At 31.5% G+C, this 15,651-nt stretch overlaps 2 protein-coding genes across 5 annotated transcripts; both read right to left on the bottom strand.

The window, feature by feature from the left end:
* Window positions 1-567: 567 nt before the first annotated feature.
* LOC108340662 (uncharacterized) lies at window positions 568-8,939 on the bottom strand. The gene is made up of 19 exons (XM_017578177.2): window positions 8,834-8,939; window positions 8,584-8,742; window positions 8,412-8,472; window positions 8,194-8,230; window positions 7,198-7,328; window positions 6,958-7,053; window positions 6,760-6,868; window positions 6,426-6,559; window positions 5,790-5,929; window positions 4,856-4,906; window positions 4,690-4,772; window positions 4,536-4,590; window positions 4,337-4,451; window positions 2,958-3,459; window positions 2,672-2,885; window positions 2,506-2,576; window positions 1,819-1,987; window positions 1,588-1,717; window positions 568-1,497 (listed from the first exon to the last, which is right to left on the bottom strand). The coding sequence occupies exons 2-19, from the start codon at window positions 8,680-8,682 to the stop codon at window positions 836-838; spliced, it is 2,859 nt and encodes a 952-aa protein (XP_017433666.1). The 5' UTR covers window positions 8,683-8,742; window positions 8,834-8,939; the 3' UTR covers window positions 568-835.
* Window positions 8,940-12,238: 3,299 nt separating this feature from the next.
* Window positions 12,239-15,043, bottom strand: LOC108339811 (ankyrin repeat-containing protein BDA1). 4 transcript variants are annotated; one of them, XM_052877343.1, is made up of 4 exons: window positions 14,547-15,043; window positions 14,367-14,471; window positions 13,825-14,267; window positions 12,239-13,049 (listed from the first exon to the last, which is right to left on the bottom strand). In XM_052877343.1, exons 2-4 carry the CDS (start codon window positions 14,422-14,424, stop codon window positions 12,342-12,344), a joined length of 1,209 nt encoding a protein of 402 aa, XP_052733303.1. In that variant the 5' UTR covers window positions 14,425-14,471; window positions 14,547-15,043; the 3' UTR covers window positions 12,239-12,341. The 4 variants fall into 4 exon arrangements, with proteins under 4 accessions (XP_052733303.1, XP_052733302.1, XP_052733304.1 ...); XM_052877342.1 differs by having other exon boundaries at window positions 13,825-14,471; XM_052877344.1 differs by lacking the exon at window positions 14,367-14,471 and having other exon boundaries at window positions 13,825-14,221; window positions 14,547-15,042.
* Window positions 15,044-15,651: the final 608 nt, after the last annotated feature.

The raw sequence follows: 15,651 nt of genomic DNA, 5'->3' as shown, positions 1-15,651 counted from the left end.
CTTATTTTAGTAAACGAAAATATTAGAGGTTAAGCTTATGACTTTCTTTCACATAGCTGTTTGTAACTAGAAAAAATAGAATTTGTTTCAATATTTATTGAAAGGAAAATTCAAAATCTCTAATATAGCGTTTCCTAATACACAGAAAAACTAGAACAAATAGTACACTCACTAAATTGTTTTAACATTATAATCTAAGCACAATTCATTATTTAATGTAATTGTTTTTCACTCTTACAATAATTATTTAGAAACTATCCCAAAAGAATTTCTATGACAAACTTACATGCACCTATGATGCTGTATTAATATTCTCCAACTAAATTTAGATTTTTCCTTTGATAATTTATATTTTATTAAACGCATTGAATTATTACATCATTATTAAAGGCCTTGTATGTACATTTTCTCTTATTTTCTAATCAATCAATGATCTAAAACCTTCTCACCAAATGCACAAAAATTAAACTTCTAAAACTATAAGGAAACAAAAAGAATGAAGTTGCAAGACATGATGACATCGATGGAAGAAAAATGTTAATGAAATTAAAAAGGTTAAGCACACATATATATATATATATATATATATATATATATAATACTAAATAATACTTTGCTGGTTTAATCTGTTAGATATTTTGCATACACGTTCCTCAAACACAAAAACAGCAACAAATTCCAGAAAAATTATCAGCAATTGAAATCTTGGTAGGGACAAAAAGGAAAAACAACATAAGATATGGTGCAACTAATGTTACATTGCTTAAACTTTTTCAAAGGTAGTAAAAGAATAATACAGCTAACAAAATTCATATGAACCAAAAAGAAAAAGTAACTATGATTGGAACCATTTCCTAAGCTGTTTTGAAGGCTTTTTCTCTCCATTCTCTTGGGAACCCTTGTGTGAGAACTTGGATCTATATTGTTCTATTAGCATGTCAAGCTTGTCTACTACGTCCTTCCCTACTGAATCTTTATTCTTCTTAGGTCGTTTCTTAGAAACCACCTTATGCCCTGCTTCTTGTTCTTGATTCTGCATCTTTCTTTTTCTAAACCCAGTATCATCATCTTTGTTTCCTGATTTTCTTCTGTTAGTGGAAGCAGCAGTGTTTTGATCTTCAACAGATGCACCACCAATTTTCTGGCCATTTTGAATATTCTTTGGCTTCATGGACAAGGCTTCTGGATTTTCTTTCAGTGCCCTTTTGCTCTTTTTGTTGCCTTTCTGTCTTTTGGATTTTCCATTTGCCAGTGTATCACCTGATTCACCATTTGAATTCACTACTGCTTCCTTTGCCGGTTCACCATGCTCTCTAGACTTTCGTTTTCTGTCCTCTCTGTGATCTTTTTTCTTGCCAGGTTTGTCATTTTCCATGTCATTGTTGTCATCTTGAGGAGCCTGCTGCTGAAATTGCAGCTTTGCCTTCCGAAGTTTAAGTGTTTGAACATTATCAAGAGCAAACTCCACGATTGGTCGATGTTCAGCACCAAATGTTTCTAGTGTCAATGAAAGCAAACTATAAATCAAACAGAAATAAAAAGTACAAAATAGTATGATTCCCAGAGATTATGAGAAATGGTTGTCACCAGGATTATTGTTGAGAACTCTCAGAGCCACAAGGGCATGCTGATGCTCAGAAAATTCAACAAAGGCAACTCCCCGTGAATAGCGTTCTTGAGCTACCTTTCCGTTCTTATCATTTTTCAAAAACTTTATCTGCATATTGTACGTATATTTTGTTAAAATGTAAAATGACACCATTAAAGCTTTACAGAAACAATAATTAACAATTTGTAGTTATGATCTACTTGACCAACCTGCCGAATTACAGGTTTTTGCTTGGTAGCTCTGGAGATGACTGCATCAATGCAAAGCTTCTTGAGTTCTTTCTCATTCATTGACTTGGGTAAGTTGTAGATAATGAGTCTAGTTCTTGAAACATGAAAATTTGGAGATTGAAGCTTTGTCTTCTTTTTCCTCTCCAACCTATATGAAATTTCCATAAATAATGTTGAGCACTAACACCAGCTGAAGAAATTACACTTGAGCAAGAAGATAAAATTTAAACCACCACATTTGCAAGATCAAATGCAACATAACATTCGGAAATCAGAATAGTACGAGTGATGATATTTGAAAATGGATTGTGAATCTATAGCTCATTTTGTTCGTTTGTGGATCTATACACAAAATGGATTGTGCCAAGAAATTATATATTATCTTTTCAAGAGACCTTTTCTCCAGCCCTCTGGTGATTTTTCTCAACAAAAACTACTAAACATGAAAATAAAAAGGAAAACAAGTAGAAGAAGACAATACAAGTGTGTTTTTTCTCCTAACGTTCACATAGGGTAAAAGTAGCACATATTAGCAAAGGATTGTAACAATTTGAGAGTTGGAGATTAAAAATGTCACTCAAGTGCAGCCCATATAATAACTATAACCAACATGATAGATGTGAGTTAAAATAATACCAACAGCGCTCCAAACCACACAATACTCACTCTTGGCGTTTTAACATATCACTGGCTGAAACCCCTTCAGCAGCTGTAGTTCCCTCAAGAATAAGTCCCTCCTGTTACAGTTTAGTTGAATGCAAATGTTAATCTTAAGCATATCTATCAGCTTCAACAGCCTACTCCACAAAGAGTTACAAAGGAGAAGACAAACCTTTGCCAAGTAAAGATTCCGGTGGTCATTAACCTCATTTTTTGCTTTCTCCAGTTCCTTGTCATGTGCCGATTTCTTATCCAAAGCCTTTAAAACTTTCAACGGTCTACCCTTCAGCAAAATACCTGTCCCGGAAGCAGCAATAGCAGCTGAAATTGCAGTATTAGCTGCTTCTACAGTTTTAAACTTTAGAAAACCAGTTCCTCTTGGTCGCCTGCATTGAGTAAAAGGAGATAATGAATAATGCCCTGTGAAATAGACACAGAAAAATAACACAGTGACATACTTGGTAACTTGGTGAAGAACAGGAGCAAAGTATTCTACTTCCCCAAACCCAGAAAATCGTTGTTTTACTTCTTCATTATCACATTCAAAGGGAAGATTACTTATAAAAACTGTTCTCTGCAAATCTTCTTCTGTTCCCTTAGGATTAGATAACTTGTTTATGCTGGAAATGTCAGGCTTAGAAGCACCTGAAACCTTTTCCAAGTCATCAGATACTTTTCCATCAGCATCCTTAACAACTTCATCAGGTCTTGATTCTTTGTTTTCTTTGGACAACATAGAATCATTGTTCTCAGATGTTCCTTTGCTTGAGGATCCAAGCAAGTTGTTAAGAACCTTTCTTGCAACGTCTGCCTCCTTATCAAAATTATCTTCAGGAGGAGCTCCCTCTTCCACCATGGCACTAGAGTGGTTTGTATCATTATCATCTCCTTGGCCAGATCTTTTATCAACAAGCTCCACATCCTCCTCATCACTATCTTCATCACTCAAGATTTCTTCTTCTAAAGAAATTGCAAAGAATGTATTATTTGAATAGTTCAGATCCAAAATAAAGGTTTTTTGGCATACTTAAATAAAGAAGACAAAGATGAAGAGTGAGACTTAGGAAAAATCTCCGATGGCGTATTTGTAGGCTAGAGCAATGACCCAATACTTCAAATGTTATATGTTAGCAGTTCACTAAGAAATAATCTCAAACTTTTCCATTGGAATACATTACAACTAGAGTATTAAACGAATAAACAATAAACCAGGGACATCACAGCTTACAAAAGAATCAATAAACGTTTACCTCAACATAGAGATAGTTACCAAATAGAAATCTAATGGACTTGAATTAAAAATCCCTTTAAAAAAACACCATCATATGATTTCCAACCAAGTCTACAGCTACTCAGCAGCTTGGCTCCAATTGATTGGCCACTCAAGAATCCATTTAAGTTTAGAACAACATAGAAATGAGAAGAATATTATGCGCAACATATATTCAATTCAGTGTATTAAAGATTGAACCACAAAACAAGAATCTGGCCTTTTACTCCACAAAACTACTAAACAGCTGACTAACGTAATAGTGAAATTGAGGTTAACCCCAACATGAGAAAAGTGATAGACTAATCCCAATTTCTAATTCAAAAGTAAAAACTTACAAGCGCCATGTTTTAGCATAGTCTACTTGATTAAAATATAGATACATGACATTGGTCACAAGAAGTTTACCAAATAATAATACTTATAACTTAAAATAGTAATATTAAATAATTGGTAATAATGCATTGGAAAGCCAAAAGGCACTTCAACTGAGGAATATCTTCGTTCAATTCAAATATAGACTACAAAAGTGGCTGATGAAAGTACCCTCTTCACTATAAAAATTACCTTTCTCTGAAGCACGAGTATCATTCGTATCACTACTAAATATCTTCTTTGGAACAGCCCAATCAACAGCTATGACTCGTTTGGCAAACTTTGATCCATTCAGCTTTTGAATGGCCTGAAAAAGAAACATGAAGCTTATATGCAGGTTATTTCAGAACACAAAGAAGTAAATAAAATAAAACTTGGTAAAAGTACATACATTTTCTGCATCTTGCTTGCAGGTAAATTTTACAAATGCAAAGCCCTTAGACAGACTGCAGAGGAGAAGATGGGAAAAGAAAAACATTTTAAGAAACCATTATATATGATAGCATATTGAAACTCTTAATAAATAAAAAGTAGAAAGAACTTACCCTGTGTCTGACTTTTGTGGAATAAATACGTCCCACACATATCCAGCAGATGAAAACATATCTCTTATTTCAGTATCTTTTGCCTGCATCCATGTTTAGTCAACTAGTCAGAATTCAAGGTATCCAAGAAAATTTATTTCAAGTTTTTTAATTATAGGCATCGAACCTTGAAAGGAAGGTTTCTGACAATAAGCTTCCATTTCTGAGTCTTGGAGCCCTGACCCACATACAGCAGAAAGTTGTTTAAGAAACAATATCTCATTCAAGATCTTACATGGTAAACAGGGAAGTCAACTTCATCTACAAACAATTAAAATTCACAGAACAAAAGCATAAACACTATGATGTCTATATCCCACCACCTAATAGATTATTAGATGAATCTGACAAAGTGCACTCGACAGTTACTAAATGCATTCTAACCGCGCTAAAACTGACTTCCAAATGATGAGCAGGGTACACACATCTCCTACTTAAAAAAACATATTGTCATGTATATAAATACACACTCAAAAATGGAGACAACAAATAAGAAAATACTTTTCTACACCAACATAGGAAATAGAGACTAAAACCAAACCCAAGTGAAAATCCTATCAAGCCTTTAGAAGCAAAACGCATCACAAAACATGGAAACAACAAATAAGAAAGTACTTTTCCACACAAACATAGAAACAGAGACTAAAATCAAACCCAGATAAAAATCCTATCAAACCTAAAGAAGCAGCACACATCACAAATTCTCATTGCATAACTTCCTTTATATTAAGACCATGCACACCATATTCTCCTGATTAATGGCAGAAAAAAGCTTAAGACTACTAATGAGCACTTAATTTTGCATAAAAAGGAAATTAAGAGAACAGGTTTTGACCTACTCAGTTTTTAGAAAATGAAAAACATATTCAATGCAATTAATACCATGGAATACAAATTTTAAGACATAAAGCAAATTTATGAATACAAAATGAAATGGTACAGCTTCTGTCAGCTGGCAGTTATTCATATATATATATATATATATATATATATATATATATAATGTTTTGCTGGAGCTGATGATATTGTAACTCTGTTGAGTTCTATGGCAAGTACTTTACCTCTCCACCCAATTGGCGGGCCCAAATTGTTTCTCCCCTTATCACTTTTTTGTGCAACATTGCAACAGAAAGTCGAGCTGATTTTACACTTGTATAAAGTACAGACGAGGCATCCATGGTACAGCCATCTTGCATGAGACCTGGAAAATTTCCAAAGTGAATTCCACAATACCAAGAAATACAAAGAATCTTTGAATAAGTGATATAATGTATTTAATCTTGTTGAATTGACAATTTCAGTGGAAGAACAAATTTCAACATCCATATCTGCGCTCGATATGATTACATGAGACAAAATACAACTAACATTTGTTCAAAATGTGAAAAGGGTTTGGCATTAAAACAGCAATAATGACCATTAACCATGCAATAAAGGCAGTACGAGACAGCAGCAAACCTAATTAGAATCAGCTCACACACAAACCACAAAATAACTTTACACCAAGTATAAAGCAGCTAAAATATTACTTGCAAAGAACATGAATGCGACCTGTTTTATTCAATAAAAAGGAAAAAGTTGAAGATCTTTTTATATCACATAGAACATAATAGACATGTCACACAGTATTAGATAAACATAAAAACATATATCATCTGCATTATATATCATTAGCAGAAAAGATAAAATCCAGTTACCATGTTTCTCAAGATCTTTCCTTGAAAGAGGGTAGTTAATGGAACACACAGTGCCAATCTCTCTGGCTTGGCTGTGAACTTCTTCAGCCATATCAGAATCCTTGAGGCCACCAAATATAACAGTTCTAGCAACCCTGTCAAAAGAAAAAAATAAACAAGACAATTCAAACATAAGAAGCATCAGTAAGTTGGAATCAGGTAATCCAATTAGTCATTTCCATTTAATCACATCCATGCTAAAATCAACTTACTGGATTCATCTTTTATCTATATCAAAACTAGCTGATTTAAAAAGGTTGGATTAAAAACAATTGCAGGGAAAAACAGATAATACCTCTGTTTTTCTGAGCAACCACCATCATCTGCAACATCATTACAAAGAGCTGATTTTTTCGTTTCCATTGGGTTCTTTGAGTTTTTTTGTTTACTTGTGACTTGTACTTCTAGAAAAGAAAAATAAAAGAAAATATAAGACAAGGGGAGAATTATAAATTAGCAAATTATAAAATAATCATAAAAACAAATTGACAACCTTCCTTCAAAACTGAAACATGCTTCTCTGTTCCAGATGATTTGCTGTCGTTTACATCATCACCTTTTGGTTTCACAAGATCATCTGGTGTTCCAGCTATTACATTACAAAAGAGAGGGAAGAGAAAACAAAGGAATAAAAGGATTAACAAGGTTAAATTAGTTTCCTTGTCTTTTCAAACAAGGTGGAATATTAAGATATCACAGCATGCTGAACCACAATTATAGAGTTACCATCAACCTTTATTTGGTTTTGAATTTCGTTCCTCCCGAGGAGGACGAGGCATTGCATGCTTCACTCCAATTTTACGGCCTTCAACAGACATACCATTCTTCAGCTCAATAGCACGATTGGCATCTTCCTCAACAGCACTGAAGATGGAAACAATTAATTACAAACTGGGAAAAGCAAGTCACACATGTTGATTCTAACAAAGGTAAGAGAGAAGAACACTACAACTCAAACAAAAACAACGATAACAAATTATGATTATGGACTAATTTAACAATAACAACAACACGGCTATATATCACAGTCACCATCAAAAGAAGACAGGTTTCATATTATCGAAGCACTACACAACTTGAACATCCAGAATAAAGTTTGTCTATTGATATCTTCTTGAGTGATTTTCGCAAATCATGATGCTTTAAGTTTTATTAGCAACTTTGCGGCAGGATCATGGAGTTTTACTGATGAGATACAACAGCTGAAGAGCATAAGAGCATATTGCAATCCATGTTTGAGGATATTTTCCAGAAAGGGGAAACTTTCACTTGCGTACTGACTACTGAGTATTCATATTTTTTGATAGCTTTAGTTGAATGAGTTTTTGGCCAAAGCATAGGCATGAAACCACATCAAAAGAACTAGCTAGAACACAATAATATAAGCTAAAGCCCGAAATTCAATATCAAGTCATGACATCGAGAGCTTATTATTTGGACAAACTTTTCCATGAGAACTTCTAAAACAATGAAAAAAAAAAAGAATTTCTCCAAAAGTTAAAACTATTTTATCCATAAGCTAGTTTGCAGTAGGTCTTTCATTCGACTTCTCTAAATTTTTATTTTTTAACTTGTCCACAAGTTAATTTTCATTTATGAAGAAGTCCGTCTCATTTTTTTCTTCTCTCCTAGAAGTTTTTATCAAGAAGCCTCACAACTGGTAGTGGTAAGAGAACCAAAGACAGTGATAACAACAAATTAAACTTTTGGAAGTTAAATATAAACTCACAATTGGACATAACCGAAACCACGATGCTGAGCTGACCCTGTGGATCATTAAACAAAGAAAAAAATGTCAAAAATACAAAGAGCAAAATTATACACCTCACTTATGCCTGAAGTCTCCGCATACATAATTTTGTTTCGCCAGTAGTATAGTAGAACCTATTGACACACATACATAATCTATATGCATCATCTAATATACTTCAGTTATTAAACCCTTACCTTTCTGTGTGACCATAAAGCAACGCCTCACAGGTCCAATCTCACTGAATGTCTCCTCCAACTGATTTTACATTTTTTTGTACAAAAATTTAGAAAGATACATTATAAAAAAAATCTAACCAATTAACAAACAAACAAATGAAAGGAGAAGAACCGAGGAAGTAACGAATACCTGAGAATTGGAAAAGGAATAGGGTAAGTTGGAGACAAAAAGTGTGGAGGGGCAGTGCTCTTTGCCTCCATTCTCCTTCATTTTGTTCTTCTTTCCCATCTCTCTTCACACCCTCTTTTCTTCTTCTTCTTCTTCCTTTCTCACCAAAACTTCTAGTATCTGTAAAGGATGGTTTTTTATTCAGCATTATAAACGATTCCTCATTCAATCAAAAACCCAAATGGAAAAATAAAGATTTCGTTGCGGCCACCTGAGGCAGAGAAAGGAGTGCAGTATTGAGCTGGGTCTGTGTTAGGGGTTGCAATTTGCAATGTAGCTTTTGAACAAGTAAACCAGGGTTTTGTGGAAGAAGAAAAACCCTTATTTAATAAAAAAAAATGTAAAATTTGCGTTGTTATAAAAGTTTAATTACATATTTGGTTTTCTAATTATTCAAAACAAAATTACATTAATTTACTGTTATTTAATTACCAAATTAAAATGATATATATATATATATACATATTTTCTTCCAAACTTATTCTAAAACCGCAAAATAATTATATATTCCATGTATTTAATCAAATAAAAAAGTTTTATTATGTTTTAAATAAACTTGAGAATTTTAAATTAAGTTTTTATTAAAGTTTTATACAATATTGAAGGTTCAATCAAACAAAATTTATTTAATTTTTTATTAATAAAGTGATATGGTTATTAAATGACGTACTTATTATTTTATTATTTCTTAATTTATAATTTTATATTTTCATAATCATATAATCTTATAAGTTATACTTTTATAATTCAATATTTTTATTATTTTATAAGTTTGTGTAATACTTCTCCATGTCAAGTCCAAATTGTATAATTCATCATTATATTGAAGATGAATAAATGATCTTGCCTAAGTCCAGTTAAGACAACAAATACAAGGACAAAACATGTCTCGTTCTCAGAGTTTGTGTTCTTGAACATATTATAAGAACTCATAAACTCCTTTTCATACTTTTTCCTGATGTGATGTTCATTCATCCAGTTTCAATCCATAATATGTTAGTAACAAACTCCATCAATCTCAAATTTTCAACTCTTACAAGATTAGGTTTTACTCATTCAGAACAAATATTTTTCATAATTTGATAACACATACAAAAAAGTCTAACATCATAAATTTGATAAAAAAATTTGGAAACATTTTGGATTAGTCTCTGAAATACACGAAATAAAAGTGATAACTCAGTGAGTACAATCAAGTATGCATCCAAAGAACAATAGAAAATGGTTTCAAATGAAATTTTATCAAATTTATTTATAAACTTTAATGTACATTTTATAATGAATTATGAAAATTAATTTTTCCAAACTATCTGATAAAAAAATTCTAGATTTAATACAAACAATTAAAATTTTAATCATTTGTACTAAATTTCAAATGGAAACTACACAAAAACTACATGAAAATAATCAGTGAAAATGCTATAAAATCATACCCAAAAGCAGCATTCAAACATGAATTTGCGTTAAATGATTCAAAAGTTATCTTTGGTGGTGAATGTAGAAGTCATTAGGAGGTTAGAGAATAAAGAGCGAGAAGAAATAGTGGAAGGGAAATTGTCTCTCGCGCTAATCTTTTACTTCATAAAATAGCATGTGTCGAACGCCCTAGTGAGTCGACGTTATATCTAATTAGACGTCGAACAAGTAGGGGCCGACGTTTAATAGGTACTGGGAAAAACATTTGCATTGCATTTTTTTAATGATTTAAACACAGTTAGACATCGACCTCCTTAACTATCTAATGTCTAATACGATATGATGTCGGCTCCTAGACTTTCCGATGTCATATGTATATAGGAGAACGTCTTTTCGGTTTAGTTTTTTAATGATTTAACAACATTAGAAGTCGACCCTCCTAACTATCCGACGTCTAATATGATATGACAATTGTCCCTGTACTTTTCAACATCATAAGATTAAGTTCTGCATAACAACTCAACAAGATTAGCTCGATAACATAACAGCTCGAGCTCGACAACTTAATAGAATGAGCTCGACAACTCAAAATCATATATAACATCAACTACTACAGTGGTCCGATGTCTAAAGTGTATATAACAGTGGTCTGACATCTAATTGTTCATTTTTACATTGATTTTTTTTTGTTAACGTTGAATGTTAGAAGATAAAAGACTATCTCGCACTAGTGGTGTTTGATAGAAAAAAATGAAAAAAATAAAATAAAATTATATAATTTTATGCTTTAAATAATTTTTTTAAACTAAAATATTTTTTTTATTAATTTTATTTTTTAACTAATTATTCTTTTTTAAAAAATTTAACCGTTCTTTTACTGTCTTCTTAAACTTAGTCACTCTTTTAATTATAAAACTATTTACAAAAAATAAATAAACATTATTTATAATAAAATTATAAAACAAATATATATTTATGATTTATAATAAAATAATAAAAATATTATTATTATCATAAAAAAACATATATTTTCATAACTCATGTATTTTCCTGGTAGGAACTAAAAGAAATTATAACTTTGTTTTATTTTAAATGGTCGATGTTAGTTATGAAAAGAAATGGTATGTTAGAATAATAGTCATTGAATATTTAATATATATGCAGTAAAGAATAAATTTTGAAATTATATGTATTAAACAATAAAAAGAATTCCAGAAATTTTAGTTATAAAAAATTGTTGTGTGCCCAAAATTATCTTTTTTTTCTCAGCATGAATATTTTTTTTTGTCACATGACCCTTTTTTGCACACAAAATATGTTGAAAATTTCAATTTAAACCATAATTTTGTTAGTGTAGTTTTACTTGTTTTTTGAGCCTTTCACCTTGGTTGTAAAATTCAATGTTTTTATATTCGTTAATCTAAAATTGACATTAGTAAAATCCATAATTGCAAACAATTATTTTGTAAAGGACAAATTATACTTAGTTGACTACTGTAAATTTTGGTAGCAATAAATATTATAGTACTCGAATAAAATAAGAAAAAATTAATAAATTATATTAATGTTAAAAACAATGAATTTAACAAATTAAAAACATCTCTTACCTCACTCATGCCGAAGGGCCTTTCAGATGGGGAAAAACTTCGGACAACATTTCAAGGAACGGATTTATGATAATGTTTTTACAGTGTTCAACTTTTCTTATGAGTGAGACTTGGTATCATATATTTAGATATTTAATAATTTTTCTTTTAAGAGTGAATTTCTTTTATATTAGTATACTTTTTCCTTTCCTGTACAAATCCTATCAACTAGAACTAGGAAGAACAAGAACAATAAACCCAAGAACAAGACGGACACAAAGGTAGAAACAGAAGAGAGAGAAGTAGTGAATAGAAGTAAAAACAGAAGCAAAAGAAGAGAAATTGTATGTGTATATTGAATGAAAAGAATCTTACTTTTACAACAATTATTTTGTTTATATAGCATGTGCATCGCTTAATTAATAAAGTATCATGATATATTAACAACTTTTTTTTGAAGAATTTTTTGACAACAGTATCACTGTATTATTAGTTCGTATATTTGAAACGCACCAATTACAAGCTATCACGTATAAACTGTTGGTAAAAAATTGTTAAAAAAAATATTTTCCAACAATCAATCACCGGTTAACCAACAAATCTCTTAACAACACTAATTTTATAACAAAAACTTATCTTAAGATGGATGGACTAAAAACACGTTCAAATTGTAAAGAAGATGTTCTAGACAAGGTTTCAACCACCTTTTGCTCCATGCTACAGAACTTTCGCTAGCTTAGAAATTACACGAATTATGGTAAACACAACTATTGTCCCAACAAGTACAAACCAAGAAAACATCACAGAAAATGTGTCCCCAAAATGCAAATTTTTGTTCAATTGCACAGCATTTATGTAAGTAAGCACAAGAAATGTGAGACAGACACATGTGCCTACTGATAAGAGCCCCATTGTGACTTCATTCTTTAAGGGAACTCCACTTATAAGTAAAAGAGTGACACCGAGTGATGCAATGAAAGAGATTGTGTTCATAGTTAACAAACTTATGAACATTTTTCTATCTTCTACAGATAACCAATGATCATCACCACCTGGTGGATTGATCACAACACCAAAGGTCACGGTTGAGATCATTGTAGACACCAAACTCAACATGCCTCTCATTTCTTCCAACCTACCACTTTTAAGGTTTAAGACCTTGTTCACACGCTTCAAACTCCAAAACTTTTCATTTGGATTTATTGTCCTTGATGGAGGAACATCTATGATTGATGCAGATGGTGGATGATGAACTTGGTTATTTTCATTGTTCTTGAATCCAGCATCCATCAGCATGAGTTTTATTTGAAGACTTCTCATGTCTTTTGGAACATGCTCTAGCATGTCCAAAGCAGTGTAACCCATCTTGTTCTCAATATTTGCTTCTTCTTTTATTTTGGATATTGAGAGCAAGTACCTTACACTCTACAAGAACACACACCATAAATTAATTAAGTTTGTTAAATAAGATTATGCAGTGGGATGAAAAATCAAGTCAAGCCAAGACAAGTATTCCACTACCGCTAAGGGGACTATTTTCCACACAATCTTACCATGTTTATGTCATCTTTGGTTAAAACTTCAGGTTTTTCTTCTTCAATCATTCAAATGATAACTTAAAATGAGTTTCTTTTTTCTTTACGAAAAAATAGGCAAATCTGCCTCCAATATTACGATAATAGAAAGATTTTAAAAAAATTATGAAAATTGATAAATCATACATACCTCACATGACTTCATATGACTTTATATGAAGAAGTCGTCGTTCAATTATAAGAATTATTAATCGATTAGATATTGTTGAAGTTGTTTGAGAATAGACAACTTTAAGAGTGAAGTCGTGTGAGATAAATAACTTCATCCTTAAAATTTTTTATATAATCGATTATAATTTCTTATTATCGATAACAATTCGTTGAAGTCATATAAGAGATACACAATTTAAGGATACACAACTTCTTCATATAAAGTTTGTTTAGAACCTATACGACTTGTCTATTTTTATAATTTTTTTAAATTCTACCTTGTAGTATACAGGACAAAATTTTCTATCTAAAAAAAACCTTAAATGGGTATTCCAAAACTTAAAACAAGTATTATATTTCAAGGATCAAATGGTGAAAATTTGAAGATAAAGGGCCAAATAAGAAGATCAAAAGTTTAATAATTTAGCTGATGGAAGAAAAAGGGAATAACATACCTCAAGTTGCTTGAACATAACAGCCAAATGGAGAATGGTATTTCCATGATGAAAGTCTCCACAGTTTAGAAAATCCTCCGTGACATTTCCAACTTCCACCAGTGTTTTCAAAGTCTCCAAGTGATTGTGCTCAACACAAAGGTGAAACATAGTTTTTCCTGATCCATCAAACACCATCACAGATTCTGACTTTGCTCCACTGATCAACTGTCTTGCAACCTCCGTTCTTCCTCTCATAGCTGCATAATGAAGAGGAATCCTTCCATCTTGGTCACTCATCAAGCATGCATCTTCACATGTCTGCAGCAAAACATGAACAATCTCTACATGGCCTTCAGCAGAAGCCAGATGAAGAGGGGTGCGTTTGCAGTGGTCAGTCTCAAGAGCAAGTTGAGGTCTGTGAGTCAGAAGGGACTTTGTGAAATCAAGATGACCAAGTAAAGCTGATATGTGCAAAGGAGTTTCAGTGAATGCTGTTAAGGAAATTCTGTGAAGGATAAGAGGGTCTCTTCCAATCAGAGTTTCTAACTCAGAAACACTACCTCTCAATGAAACCTCATAAAGAGTGTTCAGTGTATCATTTTCTTGAACATTACTCATTTTTGTGAATTTGATCTTTTCAATCTTTGATTGGATAATACATGTATCTGGAAACAGTAGCGGAAGAGGAGTTTACTTATACACTTGAACATGATGTTTCCTAAGAAGAGAGTCTTAATTACCTCGAAATAATGTTTGCAGGGATAGGTTGTCCAACGAATTTCCTAGAAAGTGCTACAAACATTTTCACCAAAATTATATAATTTACTATTAGAAAACAGACTATGCTAGCAAAAGAAGTCAATATTTAACAAAACATATCTCTCTCTCACACACAGAGACTAAAAATAAATATTAAAAATTCAGCTGAAAATTTTAATTTATATATGTAATATTTAATAATTTAAACTGACACTATTTGTATTATGATCAATAAAATTTGAGTAAGCAATACTAAATTTATTTAAAAACACACATAAACAATCTTACTTTAAATGGTCATTGGTGTAGCTTTTTCTTTCTATTTAGTTCATTAATAAATTATAAAAGAAAAGACATTGAAAATATTCAAGAAAATTATTTTTCTTTCTATTTAGTATCATTGAATTTTATTTTGAAAAGTGCACAGTCATTGCTGTTTTGAGCATTAATGTTTGGTTCACAATTGTCAACAAATTACATTTATGTTGACGCGTTTGGTATTTTATCCGTAAGGGTGGATTGGGTTGGTCCCCCTTACATTCAAAATTTATTTAGATTTTTTTTTGGTCCAGCGGGTTTATGATTGCTAGCTGTGTATAAATTTTTTAATTATTTTATTTTATTTAATTTAATTTAATTTTTATAAATTTATTTTTAAAATAAATAATATTTATAATTTTATAATTATTAAATATAAACATATTGAAAATAGAAATAATATTGATATAGACTCAAAATAAGAAAAAAAAAGTAAATAAGACCATTCCTATGTTCATAGGTTCTACTCTTGTTGGAAGCAGCAAAGGTGCTACAAGACAAAAGCCTACAACACTTGTTCATAGGCGAAATTGTGAAGAAGCTCTAAGATGTGAACCATGTTATTGCAGCTGAGATGATTGGTGACGTCGAAGAATCGTGAAGAAGGGTTTTTGAATAGTTTACTAAAATAACCTTCAATATCCAACACGTTCAACACCTTGAAAAAAAACAACAAAAGGATTAGGTTAAAAACTCTTACAACATTATTCTTAAGCATTTTGCATAATTATACTGATAAACTCCAGAAAATAACAGATTATGCAATCC

The sequence above is a fragment of the Vigna angularis genome, chromosome 5 (assembly GCF_016808095.1).
Source record: "Vigna angularis cultivar LongXiaoDou No.4 chromosome 5, ASM1680809v1, whole genome shotgun sequence".
In the NCBI taxonomy this organism is placed as follows: Eukaryota; Viridiplantae; Streptophyta; class Magnoliopsida; order Fabales; family Fabaceae; genus Vigna; species Vigna angularis.
The sequence above is the reverse complement of the archived record's forward strand: the minus strand, read 5'-3'. Positions and strand labels throughout refer to the sequence as shown.

Bases quoted from the DNA above. Each gene is read 5' to 3' on its own strand.
- LOC108340662 (XM_017578177.2), bottom strand. From the start codon at position 8,682: ATGGGAAAGAAGAACAAAATGAAGGAGAATGGAGGCAAAGAGCACTGC. The intron at 8,473-8,583 runs GTATTCGTTACT...ATGTAAAATCAG, and splicing joins ATTCCTTTTCCAATTCTCAG to TTGGAGGAGACATTCAGTGA. The intron at 1,718-1,818 runs GTTGGTCAAGTA...TACAATATGCAG, and splicing joins AAAAACCTGTAATTCGGCAG to ATAAAGTTTTTGAAAAATGA.
- LOC108339811 (XM_052877342.1), bottom strand. From the start codon at position 14,424: ATGAGTAATGTTCAAGAAAATGATACACTGAACACTCTTTATGAGGTT. The intron at 13,050-13,824 runs GTATGTTATTCC...GTGTTCTTGTAG, and splicing joins TTATGTTCAAGCAACTTGAG to AGTGTAAGGTACTTGCTCTC.